Source organism: Pseudomyrmex gracilis, unplaced genomic scaffold, assembly GCF_002006095.1.
Source record: "Pseudomyrmex gracilis isolate BER0280 unplaced genomic scaffold, ASM200609v1 scaffold_624, whole genome shotgun sequence".
NCBI lineage: Eukaryota > Metazoa > Arthropoda > Insecta > Hymenoptera > Formicidae > Pseudomyrmex > Pseudomyrmex gracilis.
Genome location: NW_018021208.1, coordinates 40,233 through 65,974, shown reverse-complemented (window position 1 = coordinate 65,974; position 25,742 = coordinate 40,233). Strand labels below are relative to the sequence as shown.

General features: G+C 33.5%; 5 protein-coding genes across 11 annotated transcripts in view; 2 read left to right on the top strand and 3 right to left on the bottom strand.

Moving 5' to 3' along the window:
- The first annotated feature begins 2,846 nt into the window (after positions 1–2,846).
- Positions 2,847–7,602, top strand: LOC109861190 (tyrosine-protein phosphatase corkscrew-like). 5 transcript variants are annotated; one of them, XM_020440735.1, is made up of 12 exons: positions 2,847–2,922; positions 4,050–4,172; positions 4,256–4,450; positions 4,651–4,813; positions 4,941–5,053; positions 5,208–5,559; positions 5,663–5,845; positions 6,031–6,207; positions 6,310–6,538; positions 6,755–6,906; positions 7,033–7,193; positions 7,414–7,602. In XM_020440735.1, exons 1-12 carry the CDS (start codon positions 2,861–2,863, stop codon positions 7,415–7,417), a joined length of 1,914 nt encoding a protein of 637 aa, XP_020296324.1. In that variant the 5' UTR covers positions 2,847–2,860; the 3' UTR covers positions 7,418–7,602. The 5 variants fall into 5 exon arrangements, with proteins under 5 accessions (XP_020296324.1, XP_020296323.1, XP_020296325.1 ...); XM_020440734.1 differs by having other exon boundaries at positions 7,033–7,602; XM_020440736.1 differs by having other exon boundaries at positions 2,865–3,220; positions 7,033–7,602.
- Positions 7,603–8,245: 643 nt separating this feature from the next.
- LOC109861188 (transmembrane protein 26) lies at positions 8,246–12,685 on the top strand. The gene is made up of 6 exons (XM_020440732.1): positions 8,246–8,476; positions 10,103–10,280; positions 10,405–10,815; positions 10,894–11,258; positions 11,392–11,715; positions 12,232–12,685. The coding sequence occupies exons 1-6, from the start codon at positions 8,283–8,285 to the stop codon at positions 12,275–12,277; spliced, it is 1,518 nt and encodes a 505-aa protein (XP_020296321.1). The 5' UTR covers positions 8,246–8,282; the 3' UTR covers positions 12,278–12,685.
- Positions 12,686–12,990: 305 nt separating this feature from the next.
- LOC109861187 lies at positions 12,991–16,369 on the bottom strand. Of its 3 annotated transcripts, XM_020440730.1 has the most exons (5): positions 16,297–16,369; positions 15,631–16,201; positions 15,167–15,455; positions 13,371–15,110; positions 12,991–13,112 (listed from the first exon to the last, which is right to left on the bottom strand). In XM_020440730.1, the coding sequence occupies exons 2-4, from the start codon at positions 16,182–16,184 to the stop codon at positions 13,374–13,376; spliced, it is 2,580 nt and encodes an 859-aa protein (XP_020296319.1). In that variant the 5' UTR covers positions 16,185–16,201; positions 16,297–16,369; the 3' UTR covers positions 12,991–13,112; positions 13,371–13,373. The 3 variants fall into 3 exon arrangements, with proteins under 3 accessions (XP_020296319.1, XP_020296318.1, XP_020296320.1); XM_020440729.1 differs by lacking the exon at positions 12,991–13,112 and having other exon boundaries at positions 13,333–15,110; XM_020440731.1 differs by lacking the exons at positions 12,991–13,112; positions 16,297–16,369 and having other exon boundaries at positions 13,333–15,110; positions 15,631–16,288.
- Positions 16,370–19,984: 3,615 nt separating this feature from the next.
- LOC109861184 lies at positions 19,985–23,671 on the bottom strand. The gene is made up of 5 exons (XM_020440727.1): positions 23,497–23,671; positions 21,982–22,356; positions 21,713–21,782; positions 20,689–20,742; positions 19,985–20,421 (listed from the first exon to the last, which is right to left on the bottom strand). The coding sequence occupies exons 1-5, from the start codon at positions 23,664–23,666 to the stop codon at positions 20,284–20,286; spliced, it is 807 nt and encodes a 268-aa protein (XP_020296316.1). The 5' UTR covers positions 23,667–23,671; the 3' UTR covers positions 19,985–20,283.
- A 1,287-nt stretch (positions 23,672–24,958) lies between these two features.
- Positions 24,959–25,742, bottom strand: part of LOC109861183 (aminopeptidase N-like) — a 4,753-nt gene continuing 3,969 nt past the window's right edge. The window contains exon 7 of the mRNA XM_020440726.1: positions 24,959–24,985. Within this exon, the coding sequence (XP_020296315.1) occupies positions 24,959–24,985 (27 nt within the window). The remainder of the gene's footprint in view (positions 24,986–25,742) is intronic.

Sequence of the window (25,742 nt, the reverse complement as noted above, 5' to 3'; positions counted from 1 at the left end):
ATACTGTCCAGCAGAAGTAACGCAGCAATTGCAACTGCTACATGAAGCCGCTACGTAGCGCTACGTAGCGCTAGCTTCGGCTAAACACACCCATGGTTTCTGCGTATCCCCATGGCATCCCCACTAACCCCCACTCTCACGATTCAGTGCATGCGCAGAACGCACATTTCCTCTAACAGAGTGAGAAAACGATATCGTTTGTACCGTGATGTTTTCGGAACTTTTCAAACGAGCAATATAGGAGTATTACATACAGGGTGATCCAGAACAACCCGTTATTCTTGAAAATACATATTCTTGACTAAATTCTAAGACAACTATTTATTTGGCAAAATTTTGTTTGAAGCTTACTTTTTGAGTTATTAATAAAAATAGTTGACTTATCACAAGTCGAATGCAAGAGGTAGGCAGGGACGGCGCAACTCACCGTCAGAGACGCGGGCGATTACGTGTGGTGCCTGACGCGATCAGCTGATCGCTACGCATTGTTTCTGTATCTTTTTTTGTCTCTCTCTCTCTCTTTTTTTCTCTTACTTAATTTATTTACTCATTCGCAATTTGTATCATTTAATCCGTGCATCACATAAATCACTGTCAATCACGGTGAGTTGCGCCGCCCTTGTCTACCTTTTAAATCCGACTCATGGTACGTCAACTATTTTTATTAGTAACTCAAAAAGTAAGCGTCAGACAAAATTTTGCCAAATAAAAAGTTGTCTTAGAATTTAGTCAAGAATATGTATTTTCAAAGATAACGGGTTGTTCTGAATCACCCTGTATATGTGTGCGAACCATGAAGTAAGAATAAGGAGATCGAACTCCGTGATATAAAAGTGGTCCCGATTCTGACGCCTAATTGAGAAGGAATCCGCTCAAGGGAATAGTTTCTTACGGTTGGACGCCATTTGCAAAGTAACGTAACCTGACCTTAGCTGAGTTCCGTTTCACGCATATGCGCGCATTTATCTATAATATACGTTACATATAGTATAGACAAATGCGCGCATATGCGTGAAACGGAACGCAGCTCTGTCAGTTTTTAGTATTACGCAGCAATTCTTTTTCTGACACTAAAATCACTTTCTGCTTTCACAAAACCAAAAAAATCCTTAATTTGGAGAAGGCAGCTCAACTAAATGCAAATGTTTTTGCATATACTTAAATTTATCTGCTGCTTGTTCCATTTTCATTGAATTTCTTTTCATTATACTCGTGAGCCTGAAAATGATAGTCTTTCTTACTATTAATTCCTCAATGTTACTTTTTTCTATTATTAACCTTTTTGTTTGCCCGATTTTGCGTATCTATAATTTTATTTTCAATTACCCAAAGCGTTATAATGCACGTAAACAGAAAACTTCTAAATCTTTTATCACTTTATTTTGTTGTATTGCTGAGAAATTTCTACATTAAAAGAAATCTCACGATTTGGAGCATAAATATAGTTACATATACTAAATGTGGTAGTTGTGCAAATGGCGTCCAATCGTAAGAAACTATTCCTTTGAGCGGATTCCCTCTCAATTAGGCGTCAAAATCGGGACCACTTTTTCCATTGGCGCGCTATGAAGTTCGATCTTCTTACTCTTACTTCATGGTGCGAACTGTCCGCGATAGAGAGCATCACAACCAACCCTGGCTAGTCGCGTATCTTCGCAATGAGAGGCACGAGGCCCGAGAAAGGGAGACTAACCAGGGTTGATCACAACTAGGATTTCTGTCTTTGTCTTGTCATCGCTGATTGGTTGAAATTTATACGAGTACAGTTCAAACAAAAGAACAACGAAAAGCAATTGCTGAGCGCTGATTTCTGCTGAACGCAGTCATTTTCATATATGTAATACTCCTATATTGCTAGTACGGTGCCGACCTGAAGCTCACTGTTACGGTGCAGACAATATAGTAGCCTCTCTCTCCAGCTGCTTTGTGTGCATGCGGTGAACATTCAAGCACGCTTGCGCATTTCTCTTTCTCGCGTTCTTTCTCTCACTTTCCAATGTTTTGTCTCGCTCGCACTCACTTGGTAGATGCGCCTGCGCATAATGACGCTCGACCATCTATGCCCATATTTGGACTTCGTGCGTCTCCCTTTCTCGGGCCTCGTGCCTCTCATTGCGAAGATACGCGACTAGCAATATAGGAGTATTACATATATGGTCATTCTTTACTTTTCGTTGTTCTTTTGTCTTGGACTGTACTCGTATAAATTTCAACCAATCAGCGATGACGAGACAAAGACAGAAATCCTAGTTGTAATGCTCTCTATCGCGGACAGCTCGCACAATGGCAAGGCGCGTTCCACATTATAGTTCAGTGGGCATAGACGAGAGACCCATACGCCAGGGTTACGGTCCAAAATCCTACCTTGGTTACTAAAATGCTATATTTCACGCCACGTGTACTATAATTCTTGGTTATCAAGGTAGAATTTTGAAACGTAACTCAGTGGTATGGACTCTCGGAGACTATGAACACAATATGCAAAATATCTGTATATAGAAACAACGCGAAACTGACTCAAAACTTTATTAGGTTTCTACAGGAACGGAACGGAATCTGAAAGTCGAGTTGTGTATTATGCAATGTAGTGAAAATTACAAAAGTGTGTAAATTTACTAGAATATCTATGATTTCATTGGTCAACAACTAGTAAATTTGCTCACTTTTGTAATTTTCATTACATTTCAATTACACAATCAACTTTTTGCTCGTTCATGTGCAATTGGTTGACCTTACGCCATATTTTTTTTCTGTTCCAGTTTTTCGAACTGCATGTGACCGCGCCCTAAATCCGAAATCGCCGCGCTATCGCGACGCGAAGAGACAACAAGTTGGGACTTCTTGGCAACAATATTATCTTATGGTCAAAGCGCTGTGCATCGTACCAGTCGACGGTCGCTTTTTTTGTTTTCGTGTTGCGAGGTGGATATGTCAAATACGACGTTAACGGTGGTGGCATCGTCTCCAGTTTGACGTCCAGATTTAGTCTGATCGGAAAGCGCGATCTCGCACGATCGAGAGATCTCGAGACAGATCGTGCACGCCTTAATGATCGTTATGAATTATTAATAGAGTCCGAAGTGAGAAGGAGAGTGAGAGGGCAGGAAAGGAAGGAGTGAGAGAGAGAGAGAGAGAGAAAGAGAGAGAAAGAGAGTGAGTGAGTGTATGTGTGTGGTGGTCGTAAAAGTTGCTCGAACAACTGCGACATGGCATCTCGCAGGTGAGGCACGTTTCGTCGCGTGAGTGAAAAGATTCGCGTAATTTTACAGCCGCGAGGTGATTACGATTCGTATTTTCGCACTTCCTCGCTGACCACTAAAAGCAATTTTCCCGACTTGCCCGCTTTGCCGCAAGATAAACGCGCGCGTTTCCACACTTTTCTTTTTTTTTTCTTTTTCTTTTTTTTTTTTTCTTAATTCGAGGCACATACACACACGGGTTGATTGCGATGCGCTGGGATTAAATCACCTGTAAAACTCTCGACAAGTTTTGAAAGAGCAGCCTTTACGCTCGCTCACTTTTGTTACATGCTCGTCGTGTGTCAATATAGTAAAGAGCATCTTGTCGCGTTCCGCATGTGAGCAAGAGGAGAAATATGCTCGAGTCGAATCAATTTTCATCGTTATCCGTGCAGGGCGCGGCATTGTGTGCTTATTACCATTTTTGGTGTGATGCTGTCTTTCTTTACTCTTACCGCAGCTGATCTGCCGCACTGCTTTTTTAATTTTACTTTAGCATTTTGTACTTTTCTTGTCTCTCTTATTCGTTGTTGTTGCTAAGCAAGAAATAAGCATATGTGTGTTCGTAAGATTTTTTTTCTGATAATTTTCAAGTGTAATAAAAATGTTTGTTTTTTTTTCTCATTTCACAGTTTTGTTTACAAGTAAAAGCGCGTTAGATGTTTCATATATATATATGTATATATATATATATATATATATATATATATATATTTAAATAGTAGATAATTGTGCGATTAATTTTATTGTAAAATTCCGAAATATATGTGTTATGTACAAACAGAAACCATTTGCGTTTCAATGTTGCAGATGGTTTCATCCCAATATCACTGGTTTAGAAGCAGAACGTCTTTTAGTGGAACGTGGATATGATAGTTCATTTTTAGCACGACCGAGCTGTTCGAATCCTGGCGATTTTACTTTGTCAGTCAGGTAAATACACATGTTTGTAATGTGAATTGTACAAATATGCACTCCAATACATAACATTGGAATTACCTTCGTCTTATTCTCAGACGGAATGGTGAAGTGACTCATATTAAAATACAAAATACAGGAGACTTCTATGATCTATACGGTGGTGAGAAATTTGCCACACTTTCTGAACTGGTTCAGTTTTACATGGAAAACGATGGACAATTGCGCGAGAAAAATGGTGAAATTATCGAGCTCAAATATCCTCTCAATTGTGCTGATCCCACAACTGAAAGGTACAAGACTACAAAGTGATGCTTATTATTAGTTATAAGATGATATTTAATTAGTTTAAAGGCTTGCTTTTGTGTAGTATGTTTGTACGATGGTTTTTTTTTTTTTTTTTTTTTTTTTTTTTTTTTTTTTTTTTTTTTTTTTTTTTTTTTTTAAATGTCTTAAATGTAAATGTTTATTCTGATATATGTTATGACTGAAGGTGGTTTCATGGCCATTTGTCAGCAAAAGAGGCAGAAGGATTAATGTTAGAACGTGGGAAAAATGGTTCCTTTTTAGTGCGTGAGTCTCAAAGCAAACCAGGTGATTTTGTGTTGTCTGTACGTACAGATGATCGTGTTACACATGTTATGATACGATTTCAGGTTAGTACAATTGTTTGTGTGTTCAACTTCTCGTTTGTGTAAAATTGAACTATATAGGTCAATTTTAATAATGTGTAAAATATATTCTGATCCAAAACAAGTGTGCAAAAATATTTTAACATTTTAGGATAACAAATATGATGTAGGTGGTGGTGACAAGTTTGACAGTCTCAGTGACTTGATAGAACATTACAAAAAGAATCCCATGGTTGAAACAAGCGGAAGTGTCGTTCACCTTAGGTAAGAATTTATATTGATATTTCTTTTATGCTGACATAAATAATGCAAAATAGAAGCGGAGTGACTTTATCATGTATTTTTAAACATATATTCTTTGTGACGCTTTTCAATCTTTTATTTACTCAGTAAACATTTATTGATACATCATCTGTAGGCAGCCTTTCAACGCCACTCGTATTAACGCTTGTGATATTGAGAGCAGAGTTAGACAGTTACATAAAGAAAACGGATGTTCTAATGGTTGGCTGTGTTGGAACGGAGCTATTGGAAATAACGAGACCGGCGTGGGTCGTGGTAAGGGAAAGGCCGGTTTTTGGGAAGAATTCGAATCGTTGCAGCAACTAGAGTGCCGGCATTTATTCTCGAGAAAAGAAGGTTTACGTCCAGAAAATCGTTCAAAAAATCGTTACAAGAACATTTTACCGTTTGACCACACTAGGGTGCGATTAAAAGACGTGGATCCAAATGTTCCCGGAGCTGACTATATTAATGCCAATTACATAAAAGTAAATAACATCAGTCTTTTTTTGTATCTTTTTAGAGAATAGCTTGAAAAAATCGTCTCTTTTTGAAGATACTTTGCGTATATTTTGTAAAATTATTTTGCAGAACGAGGAAGGTGATGGAACGAGTATCGTTGGTGGTGTTAGTGGCGACGCTACGTCATTCAGTAAATTTTATATAGCTACGCAAGGTTGCCTTCCAAATACCATACAAGATTTTTGGCATATGGTTTATCAAGAAAACACCCGCGTTATCGTCATGACCACAAAAGAAATAGAAAGAGGAAAGGTACGTGAACTCTAAATAATAGATTACATTTACACGATTGTTTACAACAGCGAAATCGAATTTACAATTTGATTAATAATAACTACATTAATAACTAAATTTAAATTGCAAAACGTCATGTAAATAGCACATCGTTACAACAGCGACTAAAAACAGAGAAAATTGATAATTGTTTTTTTTTCCAGAACAAATGCGCTCGTTATTGGCCGGAAGAAGGAGAAACTACTGAATATGGTAATGAATGGAAAGTACGTGCTGTATCGCGAACCTCGACCGCTGATTACACTCTACGCGAATTTCTCCTGCAAGGAACCAAACCAAATTTTTCCAAATCCAGGAGAATTTATCACTATCACTTTCAAGTAACGTATATATGTATATATATTAACGTATATATAATTTTTATTATGTCTCTTAATGAGATATGTGTGTCAAATTCTAAATTTAATGTTCTTGATTGACAGGCTTGGCCTGATCATGGTGTTCCGTCAGATCCCGGCTGTGTGCTAAACTTTTTACACGACGTGAACGCCAGACAGGAATCGATTGCCAGACAAGAAACGCTCGCGGCGACCATTTCAAAGAAAAACGAATCCTGCATAGGACCCATTCTTGTTCACTGCAGCGCAGGAATCGGCAGAACCGGCACATTTATTGCAATCGATATGATTTTAGATCAAATTAAGCATTACGGTAAATATATAAAAAAAAAAAAAAAAAAATGATGACTAATAAGTGACTAAGCATCGTGCATGATCACACAGTTTTGTGCAATGTACGATTGCACAAATAGTTTGTATACATTTTAGTCAGTTTTCTGTTAATTATAAAAATAGATTCAGCAATGCGCTTTGATACTAATGTTCTGCCATTTGTTTTAATTGTATTTAGGAGAATATCTTTTTGTAGGACTCAACTGTGAGATCGACATTCAACGCTCGATACAGCGAATACGTTCACAAAGGTCGGGAATGGTCCAAACAGAAGCGCAATATAAATTCGTCTATCTTGCCGTTCTGCATTATATCGAAACTATTCATCATCGAATGCAAGCGGAACAGGTATTAAATTTGACAATCAATATTTATTATAGCATACTGACGCGTGGATGCGCGCTGTAAACTAGCGACTTATTGTTAATCGTTTCGTTTGTTTTGTTTTTTTTTTTTTATTTTTTTTTATTGCAGAAATCACTTCAGTTAGGCAGAGAGTACACAAACATACGTTATAAGAGCGAGACAAACTCTTCCGCTATTGTCAACGCCATCACAGGCGAAACCTCCACGTGTTCCACACCGACGACCCTTCCGACGTTATCATCGCCTACCAACAAACCTATAAGTTTGAGGTCAAAATAAATTTTTGTTAGGTTCAAATTAATGATTCCGCGCGTACATTTTGGTAAAGCAAAAAAGAGGCTTTTTTACATTCTCGTTTCTCTCTCTCTCTCTCTCTCTCTCTCTCTCTCTCTCTCTCTCTCTCTTTCTCTCCCTTTCTCTCTATTCATTTATCTATTTCTATCTCAATCTCTGTACCTCTCTCATCTCATTTCTCTGTGTCTCTCATAGGTGATACAAAACATACCCCCGTAACCACCATCACGCAATAGGACGACATACACTACGTTTATAGCAGTTTACTCGCCGACGAAAAATAGAGTTTCGTCATATCTCTCTTGTTAAATATGCTTTTTATCGAATTTACATATTAAGTTTTTTTTTTTTAATTAGCCGGATCGTGTGAGTTATTCATACATACATAATAGATATATATATATATATATATATACATACATAAGTTACGATACAGAAGACAAGGACTTGTATAGTGTTCTCAACGATTCACATTTTCATGAAAATAATGTGTTTATTATAAAAAAAAGTACTACTGAAAAGAAATCCTGCTAATACTCCATTTTTTTTCTCTTTTTCCTCTGTACATGCGTGCATATTTCGTGATAAGTTGGCAGAAAAAATGTCGGTGAACAAAAATAAAAATAATAACAATAACAAGATAGAATTTTAAATTTTCCTCGACATTTTTCCTCATCTCTCCTGTCGAAAATAAAAACCGGAAGTTGATGTTTCTTTCTCGCGCGCAAATTCGGTCACGAGATAGAAACTTGAGGAATGGCCCCTCCGCGATATCGCATCGATGGCGCATGTGCGCGTCGCAAAGAAGCGAGCGGTTTTGCAAGCTATTCTTCAACGAGCCGTTCTTTCCATCGCTTGATTATTTTCTTCGACATTCTTTTCATCTTGTGATAAGAAAGTCTTTTGATTATTTTGTTTTCAAACATGAAAATACGTAAGTATTTTTTTAACGACAACGTAGTAAAATCGGATGTATATATGGTGATTTAACGTGAGTGTTGAGCGCGCGCGTTTTCTTAAATTTTTTTTATCGAAGAGATACGAAGAACCGTACAGCTGAAATTATGGCAAAGTTTTTGGCAACAATTAAGGCGATAATTACGCGTCTGGTGTTCGCGTCACACGGATTTATCGCTATCTGGCAGGTAACGACATTCAAGAAGAACCCGTTTTTCTGGTACCTCAGCTGCCCGATCTTGTTGCTGTTCTTCGAGGGTATTTTCACGCTTACCATAAAGGAAAATCAGGAATGGAAGTGGTACGTTATAATTATCAACGACGTACAACTATATAGTTTAAGAGGCACAGGGTGTAAAATCTAGAATTAAAAAAAAAGGTTCATCGATTTCTACTTTGCAAAAATTTTGTTTTATATTTTTATATTTATGCAACTCCTTTTTTTTATAAAAATTGTACAAAAGAAATTTTATTAAGATTGCCCGAGAAAAAATAGATTAGATCTAATTTAAATCTAACGAGATAAAAAAAAATGGAAAAATAGATCTAATTAGATATAAAGTAGATCTAAATAAATCTAAAGTAAATCTAAATAGATATAAGTCAATCTATGTAAATTTACACTTTTATTTATTATTAGATCTACTTTTGATCTACTCAGATCTATTATAGTAGATAATCTCAGATCTGTTCAGATCTGCTTAAATCTAAGTAAATCCGAGTAGTTTTAATATAGTAGATCTGAGTAGATCTAAAATAGACTTAACAATATATAAAAGTGTAAATTTACATAGATCTACTTATATCTATTTAGATAAGTGTAAATTTACATAGATCTACTTATATCTATTTAGATTTAATTTGGATCTAATTAGGCATATTTTTCTATTTTTTTATTTCGTTAAATTTAAGTTAGATCTAATCCATTTTTTCCCGGGTGTGCAAAGAAATTTTATGATAAATACAATATTTACTATCAATTATCTAATGATTTATAAATTACACATAAACTGCACACAGCATTAATATTATTATTTAACATTTAAAAAAAGATTACAAAATGTAGGACTTAGGAAAAAAATGGATTAAATTTAAATAGATTTAATTTTACTTCACAATGAGATAAAAACAATGGAAAAATAGATCTAATTAGATCCAAATTAGATCTCTGAATAGATATAAAATAGATTTATATAAATAGATATAAGTAGAGATCTATGTAAATTTATACTTTTATATTTATCATTAGATCTACTTTAGATCTACTCAGATCTACTCGGATAAAAGTGTAAATTTACATAGATCTACTTATATCTATTTAGATCTATAATTTGGATCTAATTAAATCTATTTTTCCACTTTTTTATCTCGTTAGATTTAAATTAGATCTACTTAGATTTACTTCATTTTTTCTCGGTTAAATATATATGTATATATATTTCTATAAAAAATTATTTATATAAAAATGTATTTGTATAAAAAAATCACAAAGTATATATGATTCGTTAAATATCACACGTAGCAATAATACGTATAGTGATGTTAGATTAGGACTATCACTTCGAAGATTAATGCGAAGAGTTGCCATTGCGGAAAGGGTGTGTTGTGAGACTGTCTTCGTCTTTGACAGTCGGAAATTGAAGCATTAGTAACACAAGCGCACGTTAGCGGCAAGTTGGAATCCACTTTGTGCGCAAACCCGTGGAGAAAATTATTGACATTCGTAAAAGCAAACCCGTGACCTGATTCGCGATTTCGCTACATCGATCAAATCGCGTATCAAAGGCGAGACTGTGGTTTTATCGCTATAGCGAATTTTAATGTGAATCGTTGTGATTTGACGTATAATTTTGTTTAAAAGTTTTTATACGTTTTATACAATATAATTGTTTACAACACAATATTATGCAATATTTTATTCTTCTAGGTTTTGTCCGTCTGTGTTTCTCTATCTCAGCAGCGTGGTACCCGCGATCTGGCTGCTGGAGCTCGACAAGGTGGACAGGAGACTGAAGTCTCGCGAATCGGATATCAACATATCCGAGAATTTCGATTTGTCCAATTTAGCAGCTGGCGATTTGAAACATTTAGAAGAAGCCTTGGGCGTATGCGTACAAAAAATTTTATTGTCTTCTATTGAGCAATTATAATGAAAAAAAAAAAATAAATAAAATAATAAATATTATATAAAGCAGCGGAAACTTTCTTTTCGGACTTCGCCTTTTTTAGGTTGATATTCAATTACCCGACATACAGATTTCGACAGAAACATGGGTCACTCTGATCGAACAGTTTTTAATGCTGATCCTGATAATCGGTCGGTGGATGTTGCCGAAGGGAGACTTAACTCGCGATCAGCTAAGTCAGCTTTTGTTGGTCTACATTGGCACAGCGGCTGATATCATCGAATTCTTCGACTCCTTCAAAGAAGACAAAATAGCGCGTGAACCCGTGCTTGTTTATCTGACTCTGGGCATCTGGGCTTGGTCTTTGATGCAATTCACAGTTGTGCTAACTGCCACCAAGTCGAGAAAGTCCCGATTGTCGTCCGGTACCGTCGCCAGAAAAAAGATTCGCTCAACGGAGACCAGTTGTTGCAGCATCGACGTGTGGGGAATCGCCCTGAACATGATTCTTCAAGTATGAAGATTATTTTTAGCGAAATAATTAATATTCGATTTAATTATAAAAATCCTAATAGATGCGTATCTCTTGCAGGACGGACCGTTTCTGGCGTTCCGTTTGATATTGATAATTCATTACCGAATAGTTAGTTATATGAATATATTCTTTACGTGTAAGAACACGCTGGTGATATTGCTGCAATTGTATCGACTTTACGTGGTACAAAGTGAGAACAAGAACAAACGGACAAGCAAGAAACGTAAAATAGAGATGTCGAACATCAGCATTATTTCTCGAGGCGACATGTACAGGGACGCGAGGGTGCGAAGTTCGCGAGATGATAAGTATAGAAGACGACGCGATAAGGACGTGGAAGCGAATTATAGCGAAAGCGAAGAATCATTGGAAGATGTCGACAAATTCGACTTATCTCCAAAGAATGTTGCTCGTTTCAAACGGTTTGCATGTGCTTTAATTTAAAAAAATATATTTTATATATTTTAATAATATTTATATTATTATAATATAATTTATATTATTAAAATAATATAAATATAAATAGATATAATATAAATGTGATATTTTTTGTAGAAAAAACCGCCAAGATACCGGATACTCGACATCGAGCTCTCGCAATTCCAGCAAACATGATAGATCGCGAAAACGCGAAGGAAAAAAATCGTCGCATAGGGAGGAAACGAGACGCGGCGCTTCCGAAGACGAGAAGCGCAAGAGAAGGGGAGACAAAAAATATTCGGAGACAGCCGAGAAAAAGTCGATGAAAAAACGAGATAACAATGATTCCGATAAGAGCTCCGATCGAAAGTTCGACAGTGAAAATGAATCGTCCAACGAGGAATTGACCGAAAGTAAGACCGTCAGCGAGGACAGCGAATTGGAATTCGACAGAAAGAGGTAAATTTAAAAGATGTTAAAATATTTGCACAAACTTTAGGTTTATTTGCAGAGTTTGCAACATAAATAACTAAAGTGACGATATGAGCCTATGACAAAAATATCGAAGAGTTAATTGATCTTTTGTAGCCCGGTCCCGCGTTGGTGGTAACAAAACAATGTATAAATTCAAATTTGTGAACGTTTCGATCTTTATTTAGATCATCTTCAGCACAATTACAAATATGGTTAAGACGAAACAGAGATTGAGGTGCGCTTAATCTTTAACCGTCGATTTTGTAATTTGCGTTTCCTATTATTTATCATTATTTTGATTAACTTCCAAACATTAACCGTGGACATATCACTGTAGACTGTGCTAAAGATGATCTAAATAAAGATCGAAACATGCACAAATTTTGAATTTATAGATTTTTTTGCCACCACCAATGCGGGACCGGACTACAAAAATCACAATTAACTCTTTCATAAATAACTATATAAGATATATATAATATATATCTTAATAATTTGCAGCACTCATAAATATAAACATCGAAAGCGGAGGCAGGACAGAGACTGACAACGACAGATGAGCATTGTAGCATTGTTATTAATCTATTCCGCAATTCTAGTCGTTTGTATTCTTCTTTTACACGCTGAAATCAACGGCGGCGTGGTGCTAATCACGAAAACGGAACGCTCTCATCGTAAAGATTCGACGTAATTAAGTTTTATAAATATAAACAAGAGAATTTGTTTATGTATGTTATCGGAGTGAAGTAAAATATTTTTTACTCTCTTATATACAAGTAAATTTTTGTTTGCATTTCTGTATGTACGCGCACACGTAATATATGTGTGTAAGTATATATATAATGTACATAAATAATATTTAATTAGTTGGAAAAAACGGCTTGATAATTCAAAATAAAATTAGGATATTTTTAATCTTTTTAAAAAGAAATCACTACCACCTGTGGACTATTGACTGTTCGTTCTACTTATTTTAAATAATATTTAAAAAAAGTTCTTCGATTAAATTTAACTTTAAAAAGCGCACATATCTATGCGTATATATGTGTATATATAATCGAAATTTAATTTATAATATACGTAATATATATGAAAAGAAGAAGAACCACAAGAGAAGAACTTGATAAGTTACATTTTTATGTAATTTTAAAGAAGAGCGATTTTTTAAGTACATGTATTTTTCTGTTACACGTTTTTATAAAAATACCTCGGGATCTATCAGAAGAATTTTCTCTTCTCGCTTTGGATAAAATTAAAATATTTCATTTTTTAACCATCAAATAACATCAAAAACAGAAAATCGAAAAAAATGGAACTTGTCAAGTTCTTCTCCTGTAGTCTTCACATGTTTCTCTATGTGCGTTGTTTTTCAATCGTCTAGCCTTATAAAAACAGAATCTCAATAAAAGAAGATATTAACTTATTGTAAATATTATTAAGAGTATTAATATATTTATTGATATATATATTTAAAAACTATACTTTATTTGCAATGCCATTTTGTTCACAAATATATCCGAAGCGAACATAACTTTAAACTCAATAACTGATGTATATATATATATATATATATATATATATATATATATAAGTATGGTCGTGTGTTCTAATTAAACAAAATATTGGTTTTTACTTCCAACCTTTTATACAACAGAATTCTTCCACTCCTCCAGCCATTCCGCGCTTTGCTTAGCGTCAAGTGTGTCGATATAGGTCGATAAATCGTCCTGATGAACTCCGTTGGCGGCGCAATATAAGATAGCGGTGTTTTCAAGCAATTCCTGCATAGACTTCGTCCTCGCGATTGATGTTTCATCCATGGAATATCCTGATTTTGTTTCTTTCTCTTTTGCATCAGCAACTTCATGCTTGTTCAAATCGTTATGAAATTCAACAGGTTTCTCCTTCGTGCAATTTAAAACGCTTAGATTTGCGCGATTGCTCAGAGAGCTCGGATAATTTTCCAACGACGTCGAACAACCGTGCCAAGCATTTTGATTGGTGGCCCGAGTGTTCTTGATCTGATCCTGGGTCAAATAAAATCTCTTCCATTTGCCCTGCGAAAAATTGAAATTCCTGTTCGTGTCGGTTACAAAGTTCCGATTTTTCTCCGCCGTCACGTCTTTTCGCCACAAACTCTTCGACAAGTTCAGGGCGCTCGAAGTTGTCAGATTCGGTTTTATACTCCTCGAGTTATAAATCTGATTGTGTATCGTGGATTTTCTCGTCATGGTCTTGTTGTATTCCGACAGGATTCTGGCGATTTCCGAGGTCTTGCTGGTGCTCCAACCGCGACTCTTATTGGAACTCGCTGCGGACAATCTGCCACTTGAATTTTCTGCATTAATCTTCACTTCGTCGACACTTCTGTTTTCGTGAGTTTTGTTTGCTGTTTGGAGAGAAATCTTGTTGCTTTCCTTCGGACTCTCCAGCAAAAAGGTCTTCTTTGTTGGATATTTTTGCGTATCCAGAGCTTGCCTCTTCAAATTGTACAGATTGTTCCACGTTGACGATTCCTTGCAGCCGCACGCGGGCTCGTTCGAACACGCTCGACCACTCTTGTAAATTGACGACATTTCCATGAGCGTGTCGTTGCTGACAGCGGTACTTTCCAATTGGATCGGATCGGACACATCGTTCGCTGCGCGGACTTGGCTTTCGCTCGCTTTAGAAGTCGAACTCCTCAGCAATATCAAAGAGCTGTTCGAAGCGTCTTGAAGGATTTGCTTCAAATTCATCCGCGTAATCTCGCCGCTCGGCTGAGAGCCGATCTTGGAGTTGTCAATTTCCACGGGCGAGGTTTGCGTTTCCGGCATGTACACCGCCGAAGACGACGGTAAATTCGAAACGGTCTTTCGATTGTTCGCGTTACTCACGACACTTTTATTCCGGACGCTATGCGCTATGGCGATAGCATAGGCCTCTAGTAAATTCGTATCTTCGGCGTTCTTACTGACGTTCTCAGACGAATTTGCGACACTGTTTTTGTTGCACGTCTCTTCCGAGTTTAGAAAACTCGTCTTGGCCACGGGATCCGTCAGGTTCATAATTTTCTCTTCTATAGCTCGCTTGTAAGTCGGTGACATAATTTGCGAGCAATAACCAAGCACGTAGTGAAGACTCCCGTGCATGCAAGTGTCGAAGGACTTGTTTTCCGGGGACAGAAAAGCGCTCCAAGAGTCCGCGGCACTTGACGAACGTTTACTGTTTGCTCTTGTTTTTTCTTTTGATGGTTTCTTCTCGGTCGAAGAGACCGATTGATCGCTGACGTGCGGATCTACGGCGACTATCTCGATCTCCGGCTGATCTAAAATCTCGCAATAGGACAATCCATCGAGGCTGGTGAAATATCTTCCTAGATATTCCACCGCTAGACCAGCCTAAAAAAAAAAAAAACGTTACATTTTTATACATATATGTACACATGTGATCTTACTTGAGGATGATAAACCGGTCTTTCATGCATTCCATGTACAGGCCATTCCTTCCATTCGGTTTCGTCTCTTTTAGTAGGTGCTTGGTAAGTAGCGCCTACAGTGTACATCTTTCGGGTGACGGATCTGGTGTTCATGTAAGGCATAGGGGACGATCTCATGCGTTTGCCGGATTCGTAATTCAAACAAACGTCTCTCTTGGCTAAGAGTTGTTGTTTGGACTGAGAAAAATCTCTTGTAAAATTCTTCTTTGACACTCGCATGGGATTTCGTCTCACCTCTATTGCTTCTCTAGGAAGAAACAACTATTGTATTGGAATGTTGTAAAATTTGTGATGACTAAATTTCCTAAAGAATATTTTTTAAAGATCATATTATTATAACACAACGCGTTTTCTCTCTCTTAATTACATACAACGTTTTTTTTTTTTTTTTTTTGAATAATGATTTACTAATATTCGCTTACGATTTGTTTTTGATGGTTCGGGAAATTCTCTTCATTTTAGTAGTCGCACAGCTGGAGCTACTTCCGCTATCATTCGTTTCTCCGTAATCGCAATTTTCGCTGTTTATCTTCGCCTGTTGTCTTATCACGACCGTGTCCGAGGGCAATTTCTGCAACATCTCCATGTTGTTGTACTCCGTCGCGGTGCTTGACGAATTTGAATTTCCGCACTCCGCCATTTCTCCAAGATGTCTTCTCAGGGCCATCTTAGAATCGCTGTCGCTCAGATCAATGATCCAGCGGTTCACGAGCGGATTGAGCTCGTTGTGATATCCGCCCGCTTTCCGTTTCAACAGAATCATCTCCGTATTCCTATCGTACATATTCTCTTGATTGTAGCGCGATGTCGAACTCGAGGGAAAATCACAATAGGAAAGATATCTCGTATTTTTCGTAGTATTCTCATTTCGATTCTCCGCGAACAATGTATCGGTCTTCTTGGGAGTCTTCTTTATTTCTTGGATTTGAAAGAGATACTGAGAGAGATCGGACGAGTTCTTCGATGATATCTCCATTAATCCGCAAAATCACGCTACAATAAAATTAAGGACGACGAAAATGATACTTTCGAAAATAAAAAAAAAAAAATGTACAAAAACGAAATGAAAGAAAAATGCTTTATTTTACCAATATATGTAAACGGAGCACTTTGGCCGACTGTCACGGTGGTACCGTCGTTCAAATGTTTTCATCACGTCGATCATTTGCGTGTAACGATGCAAATCGATTTCACGACATTGACAGTTGAAAGTGTTGTCTCGCGAAAACATCGCAAACTTTAGATTTATCGAGTAACTCACTTGATGTTTTTTAAAAGTAAACAATATATATGTTAGGTATATTTTATACAATTACAAAAATGTGACTTTTATCAAGTTCTTTTCTTGTAGTTTTTAATTACTATGTTACCACAAAAATGTTTATTTTAGTTAATATTGTCATGTACATTTCATGAATTTTTATTTTATTTAAAAAATTTTACTTCTATGTATTTAAATAATTCATATATGTATACTAAAAATATATTTTTATTACATGGATTTCTTATGTATACATATATACATATATGTGCAAAACTAAAATTAAAATCAATTAAACAAAATTCGTATATATGTATATATATACAGGGTGTATAAAAAGTATCGGTACCGCGAAAAATCTCGAAAACTAGATATTTTACGAAAAAGTGTTTCAGATAAAAGTTGTACGATTTTAAAGGATCTATTTACACGGAAAAAAAAGATTTGCTATTATATGGTCAGCAAAAAAAATGGTTGACCATACGAAATATTTTGTTTCATCAACAAAATGTTTTGTTGGCAAAACAAAAATTTTACTAAACTTAACAAATGTTTATTTGCTGGCCATATAGTAATTAATTTCTTGCTATTCTAGCAAATCTTTTTTTTCCGTGTACTGATTGTATTAGTGTGACCTTGCACGGCGCTACCAAAATCAGATCAAGGTCACATCGATTTTTTAAAATGAAACTTTCTATTTTTTAAACGAATGAATAGTGAAGGCTCGTGAAAATTGAAACTAAGAATGAAAAAGCCAATACGAGCTGTTCCCAGGATGTTGTGCAGGAATAAGCGTGCATGTATATATATATATATATATATATATACACATGTATGAATTCACATGTAAATTATTTTTACATGTGGGTTTTTTAAATTGAAAATTTAATTCTTAAAATCATATAGGATGCTAGATTTGCATCTCATATATGAAAATATATATTCGCAATATTTTCAAATTAGTTAGGGGGGTATCTGGGATCTTTCATATATGAGATGCAAATCTAGCATCCTATATGATTTTAAGAATTGAAATTTCAATTCAAAAAACTCACATGTAAAAATAATTTACATGTGAATTTATACATGTGTACATATATATATACATGCACGCTTATTCCTGCACAACATCCTGGGAACGGCTCGTATTGGCCCTTTCATTTTTAGTTTCTATTTTTTATTGCAGATTCTTATAGCTTAATTCAAGAGCTTTCCAAAACACTAGAACAAAGTTTATTTTCATTAAGTAGTTTTTAATTTATGAATTTTTATGAAGAATTTTTATATGAATTATATGTTTCGTGCTCGTCGTGTGTTTAAATAAAAAGATAGGAAGGAGGCAATAACGAGCTACACCGGATGTTCGGGTAAAATTCTTCTTCATTCCGATTTAGTAAAGATACAAACGTTTCGATCCAAACGAAATTTGTGGATCGAAACGTTTGTATCTTTACTAAATCCTCGGAATAAAGAAGAATTTTACTCAAACATTAGATGTAGCTTGTTATTGCCTCATCCTTATCTTTTTATTTAAACTTATATATGAATAAAACGCGTGGAACTATTGCAAGAGCAATGAAACAAAAACGCGTAAAGGTCCTTTAAAATTTTATCTCGCGTGTAAAAGAAAATCTCAACTAATCGGTCATCGAGTGCGAAATAAAATATAGAAAATACTCATTTGTTTCAATTCTACACAATGTACATTAGAGAAAAAATGTTACCTTATAAAAAAACTAGGCATAATTTTAGTAAATTAAACAAATTAAATGTATAATTGTAATATAAAAACACATTACGTTTTAGCAATTAAACAAAAATCGCCACAATTATATGATGAAATATTGAAAAATATCAAGTGGTGATTTTTAAAATTATAAACTTGCGCAAGTGACAAAGATAGTAAATGATACTGGAGCATTTTATAATATTCGATGTAATTATAATACGTCTAATTTAGTAAACATTCTGATACTTACTGCGCTGATATGATTCTTTTGGCTTGACAATTGCATATTTAATGTGAGAAAAACTAGACAAAGTATATTATATATTTGTGCGCATTCGACCTTGTAAGGAATTAAGCTTGTAGGCAATTGAAAGGTAGGCAATAATTTGTGTGCGCCAAGGAATTGTCGAGAAACATGATGTAGGCAAATGATGTTGTTGGCAATAAATTTGCAGACAAACGCGGTTCTTCCACCATGTCACAAACTAAAAAAGAGTTTGAGTTTTGATTTGAAATTTATGTTAATTCAAATAGAACACATAATTTCTTGTGCTTGACGCGTTTTGTATCTTTTTCGAGATTTATAATACTAATCCATTTATACTACTAATTCAGTCAAAATATACTTTTTGCTTGCAAAAATTCCGGTAGTTTTTATTTTTGAACATGTCTTAAAGTACGGTTTTCTAATGAAAATCCCAAGTTTTCCAACACGGCGGGTCGCCGCTCGCGCCGTCATCTTGAAAAAATGACGTCTAAAATATGTTGTTTTGCAATATCTACTTATCAGTTGGTCCTACAATAAAAATAACTATATTCAATTTTGTAGAAAAAAACCTTTCTTATAACTTTTGTCTAAAGTATTTTTTTGTATTTCTAATAGATAAGAAACTGCAGCGATGTAAAAAATGAATCTCGCTTTGCGTGAAAAGTTAAAAATGCATGCAAAATGTGATGAATATTCACTTACGTGTAAATATTTACTTTCTTAAAGCAAAGTTCAATCTAAGTGTTTAGTTCATTGATAGCAAAACACACTTTATCGTCTAAGCACAAATGCGCGATCTTATATTTTTGAGAAATCATCAATAGCTACAAGACGATCGTATTTTCTATGAAAAAATACAACGTATCACAGAATATAAACGTCTGTGTTAAAAAACCGATATTATTTATGTTGTAATCTATGTATCTACATTGTAATAAAAAGAATGGTTTCAAAATTTGTCGCACGCGAACATCTCTCTAAAATTTCTTTTTAGACGTTATTCGAGGAGAAAAGAATATGTGAATGTGGTCACAAAACATTATTAGAAATAAACGCATAATGTTAAAACTTACGAAAAAATACTAAAACTATTTTATTGCAATTACAATTTTTATTATAAATAATTCTGTAATTAATAGTGTTTTTATAATTTATTATCTTTTTTTCTTACAAACACAATAAACTATAACGTAAATTATAACTTCTCATTTAACATTTTACAATTTTGTAATTTTAATTAATTATTCAACATTTGCAGTTCAACAGTTTGCAACATTTTTTAAATTATATGATTAACATATCTTGATTAACATATACAACACTTATACAACATTAACATATCTTATACAACATTAAATAGTATTGAACAATATTAATTTTTCTCTTACATTTCTTACTTGTATATCTAGATTCTGTGTGAGAATATTTATGTGTCTAAAGTTTATGTGTAAGATGTTATACTGTATATATACATACACATATATTTATATATATTATATATACACGTAGTAACCACCGTATAACATAAAATATCCTATTGAATCCCAGTGTACTCCATTGAAAAGTCGACTTTATTTTATCGCTAATATGCAAACTGTTAAATAGTAAAATACGAAAACTGTATTTCTACTTTTACTCAATTCTACTAACTATTAGTATAAGTTAGTGTTATAAAATAAAGCTTACTTAAAAGAACCAAACACAAAATTTAGACACAACAAATGAATAAAATTTTTCAACTAAAAGTGTTTGTTTTCAAAATGTAAACTGTCATAAAAAAATTGAATACAAAAAGTGATCCATCATACAAAGGAAACTTATTCGCAGCTAAATACGCGATAGCTTATGAAATTAAAATAATAATGAGGAGCACAATAAAGCGTAGATTCCATTTTAAACAGAAACATACGTCGAATTTCAATTTTTTCGTTAATGGCATCGAGAACAAATGATTCCTAGAACAAAATATATTTAAAGTAAAATTCTGAATACTTGTGTATAAATATTAAATATATGAAGTACGGAATATACTTTTACTAGATATAATATACATCATTTACATATAAACAATAAGTTTTACATATAAACATTACATATAAACTTTACATATAAACATTACATATAAACTTTACATATAAACAATAAATTATACTTGAAGAAAAGAAAAAATAACGGCCAATTTCAAAAAAATATTACAATAACTTTTAATAATCTATACATACATTTACCATGTGATGCATATGCAGCAATTTCTTTAAGAATATTTCGTTAGTAATCTGAAAAAACCCATGTACTATTAAAACTTGTGTGATTTCCTTATATCATGTAACATCATTCCATAATATAAACTCGACAGAAAATGAAACATCATGTGATCATATAGGTTTATATGTACATCGGATGCAATTTTGTATGAAACTTTTAGATAAACTTTTAGATAAGTCGAATATGATTTTATATAAAGTGGATATGATTTTATGCGATCGTGTAAAATCAGATTTCAAATTTAGCGCAATCTGATTTTATAGGATCATATATAGATACATAAAAGTATGTATGATAGTATGTAATTTCTTATATTTATATATGATCTTATAAAATGATCGCGCCAAATTTCAGATTTGATTTTACACGATCACATAGAATCATATCCAACTTATATAAAATCATATTCGACTTAAATACAAGTGTACACGATCATACAAAATTGCATCCGACCCACATATACTCCTATATGATTTTCCATTTTTTCTTGAGAAATTATTCTTTCCTTATATCAAAAGCAGGTATGAATCTAGACAACACTATACCTCTTTACATTTTTTATTATATACATACATATATACAGGGTGTCCGACAATTAGTGTAAAATCTCTCGTAGGCAGATAGAAGAAGTAAACCTGAGTCGAAAAGTCCTAAATTATCTTTTTCTATTACATATAATAAAAAAGTTATTAGTATTTAGTGAATAAATCAAGCTACTCAGCGCCGACCTTTAGCCGGACGCTCGCCTGTAAGCCGCGCGGACAGCTTACGCACACCAGGCGCGTGATTATTTACTAATTACTTTTTTATCATATGTAACCGAAAAAAATGGTTCTCGACTTTTTGGAACAAGTTTACTCTTTTTACCTGCCTACGAGAGATTTTATACTACTTGTCGGACACTCTGTATATATGTAAAAAATACGGAAATACTGTTTTGCATATATGACTACAAAAAATAAAGAAGATCATACAACATACCTTTGTCAAATCGTCGTTTGAATATATGTTATTAATAATACAATTTATTATTGCTAATATGTTCACGTCTCTAGAAAACAAATAACAGATTTTCATATGTAAAATTACTTATACATTATACAATATAACATAATACATTATACAATATAACATGAGACAACAATGTTTGTTCCGAGAATAAAGATATTATAAAAAATATGCAGATTATGTAAAATAGATATTCGTTTTACTGCATAAAAATGCTTATACATACAAAATAATTTTTTTACCTTCCTATTCCATTTTCTAGTCCGAATAGTATAATTTTCAAAGCTGACATATTTTTTGAATGCGTAGCAAAAATATTAAAAAGTAAAGTAACAGTAACACTTTTCTTTTCATTTACAATGTTTTTGTAAACATCACTATTGTCTGCATTTAAACTACTTCTACGTATTAGTAAAGAATTATGATGAAGAAACGATAGAAAGGCCAACAGATTCTTATACTGTTTAAAGCAAGGTAAGAATTCGAAAAGTTGTTCTAGTTTCCCTTGTGTTTGGTATATCTTGACTATATCTTGCCACACAGCAGACGTTTCATAAGTGACAGTGTCTAACATTAGTCTTTGGCAATATATCCACTTCTGCCAACTTGGCAACAGTCTGCAAGAAAAACATATATTATCCCAGATAGTCAAATGTGAAAGCTCAATATAAAGCAAATTATTGTTTAGATTAAGATGCTCGCCAATTGCTGTTGTGTTGTTTTTATTTAATGCAACAAAAATGTTTTTGTTAAGTTAGTATCAATATGGAGAGTTATTGTCAACAAATTGTAGTAGACAATGTTTATGACAAGTGAGTAAGCAATATGTGAGCAATATGTTAGCAATGATTTTTATTCGTAAGTTGAAAAATAATATAAGTTTATTGTTGATGAGGTGTTGGAAACTTGCTGTTATTATATTTTGAAGATTGTTGCTGGCAAGAACGTACTGAAAACAAAATACACTCTTTTCTTACAGTGCTGAAAACTTATCCCTGATAAGAAAACATTTACAAAATTATGTGACAAAAGTTTGCACTAAAATATTAATTTGCAATTATACAGATATATTTTAGGAAATAGATGTAAATCATTAATCGTTTTAAAAATATTTGTAATTGTTTGCAAAAGTATTTTGCAAATATTATTCCGGCAAAAGAATAACGATATAGCGAATCATCTTAGCAGTATATTTGCAAAATTAATTTCAAAAAGAAATTGTCCAATAAGTGAGAAAAAAAGTTTCGCTATGTGATGTTTAAAATATATAGCAATATAATTGCATATAAAGAAATCTACGTAATTCATGCATATACTTATGGAAATGCATAACGACTTTTTTGACAAATATTATTTATAAAATTTTATTTCGACAAAACTGTTACATTATAGCGAATCATCTAGGTGCAATCATTGCAGGATCGTCGTTCTTCATGATTTTTTTTAGCAAAAGATTTGCTAAAATAGCAAGAAATTAGTTACTATACGGCCAGCAAAAAAACATTTGTTAAGTTTAGTAAAATTTTTGTTTTGCCAACAAAATATTTTGTTGATGAGGAATGAGCAATATTTGTGGCAAGTTACCAACAATTTGCACTCAGTGGCTATCTAGGACTTTTTTTTTACTTAAATAAATATAACTCTTCTTAAAGTCTAATCCATTAGTGTTATTCCATAGATATAAGTCCAGTAGCACGGTAAGATCTTTGTGACTTCAACGGACGTCAAGTTGCTATTGGGAAAATAGAATAACGTACTTGTTTTGTGTAGGATGTTTAAAATGCCAATTTACTATTCCATTAACATGTTCTTGGCACTTTAAACTACCAAGGATGCATGTCCATTTTAAAACTTCATGATAGAATTGATTATTGGCACTATTTTCCGAAGAATGTGTATGTGATATGTCATCAAGAAACTTATTCATTATTTCCAGAAGTTTATTCTATAAAAGCAAAAGAAGTTATGTTGTAACACAGTGTTAATTACCAAGTGTCTTTAATATATAATTATTTAACAATATCTTTGTGTTGTTTAGTGTTTCATATCTAAAATATTGTAGATTCTACTAGTTTTGTGACATCTTAATATATAGCAATTCTTTTTCTTCTTTTCTAAGTTATATGTATGTTTATAAAGATTACGAAGTTATTTTTTTTTATTGAATATTTACATGTATTGCTGATAATTTTTATAGAACTTACTGTTTTAAACAAAAAATATCGAATATTTGTTGTTCTAGATAGCACTCCTATACTATAGTCTTTATGATGTCAAAACAACAAATAGTACACTATCGTAAACGATACATTTGTACAACACAATATATCATCGGTTTTTTATGTGCAGTTCATTTATGAACAAAAAATAGATAAGCCACAAAAAAATTACATTGCGAAAACAACTGTATTTAAATTTTTTAAAGTTGTAAAAACTTGCAAGTAGTGTGTACTTAGCAATTATATAGCACTTCTATAGAGTATCTTTTTAAGTATAATGACGTGCCTGTGTATGACTGTGGATTTTTATGTTTGCAACAGTCTATTTATGTTCTTATGTATATTTGTTATGTTGTGGGCTAAAGATACACAAGTGTGTACACCTGTTTTGTAGTATATGTATATGTATATGGGTGATTCTCTGTGAACGCGTAAATTTCACCTTTCAGTGTTGATAAAAAATAATTATTATTAACTAACGGATAGCGGTGAATTATGTTATTTTATAACATTTTAAGTCACCATTCGTAATATGAATACGTGACTATGCAATATAAAAAACTTATCTATGTTTTTTATGTCAATATGCCACGGAGATTACAGTCCACGGAGATTACGTTTTTTGAGAATTACCCATATGTACATGTACAAAGGCTTCAAAGGAACCCTTTATCTTTAGAAATACATAATTTTGATTAAATTTTAAGACATCATGGTATTTGACAAAATTGTGTCTGAAACTTCCTTTTTGAGTTATTAATAAAAATAGGTGACGTACCACGAGTCGGATACGAGAGGTAGGGATATTTTATTAATATATATTATATGTGAATATATTATAAAATATGCGCAGAAGCGGCGCAACTCACCGTGAGTGACAGTAATTTATATAATGCACGGATTAAGTAATACAAATTACGAATGAAGAACTAAATAACTGAGAGAAAAAGAGAGCAAAAGAAAGAGACAGAGAGAAAACTACAGAAACAGTGTGTAGCGATTAGCTGATCGCGTCAGGCAGCAAAACCTGATAGGAAACCAATTACAAAATTATGTGACAAAATTTTGCACTAAAATTATAATTTGCAATTATACAGACATATTTTAGGAAATAGATGTAAAAACATTGATCTTTTCTGAAATATTTGTAGTTGTTTGCAAACTTACTTTTCAAATACTATTTCGGCGAAAGAATAACGATATGGCAAGTCATCTTAACAGTATATTTGCAAAATTAATTTTACAAAGAAATTGTCCAATAAGTAAGAAAAGAAATTCAGCTATGTGATGTTTCAAATATGTAGAAATATGATTGCATATGAAAAAATGCAAGAAATCGTCGTCATTTATGATGTCATATTTGTGCAATATTTTCACAATTTACCGATTGGAGGTATATACTGTAGAAATGCATAACGGCTTTTTTGCAATTTTGGACAAAGTTTATTTACAACATTTTATTTCGACAAATCTGTTGCGTTATGGCGAATCATCTTAGTGCAATCATTGCAAAATTGTCGCCATTCATGATGCCTTTTTTGTGCAATATTTTCACAAATGTGCTTATTAAGGTACGTAATAGCTCGCGTCTGATGCTGAGTTGTGTCCTGCATACTTTTTGTATCCGACTCATGATAGATCAACTAGTTTTATTAATGACTCAAAAAGTAAGCTTCAGATATAATTTTTTCAAATAAAAAGGTGTCTTAAAATTTAAGTGTCAAGAATATATATTTTTAATAATAACGAAGTGATCTGAATCACTTTGTACATATGTGTATACA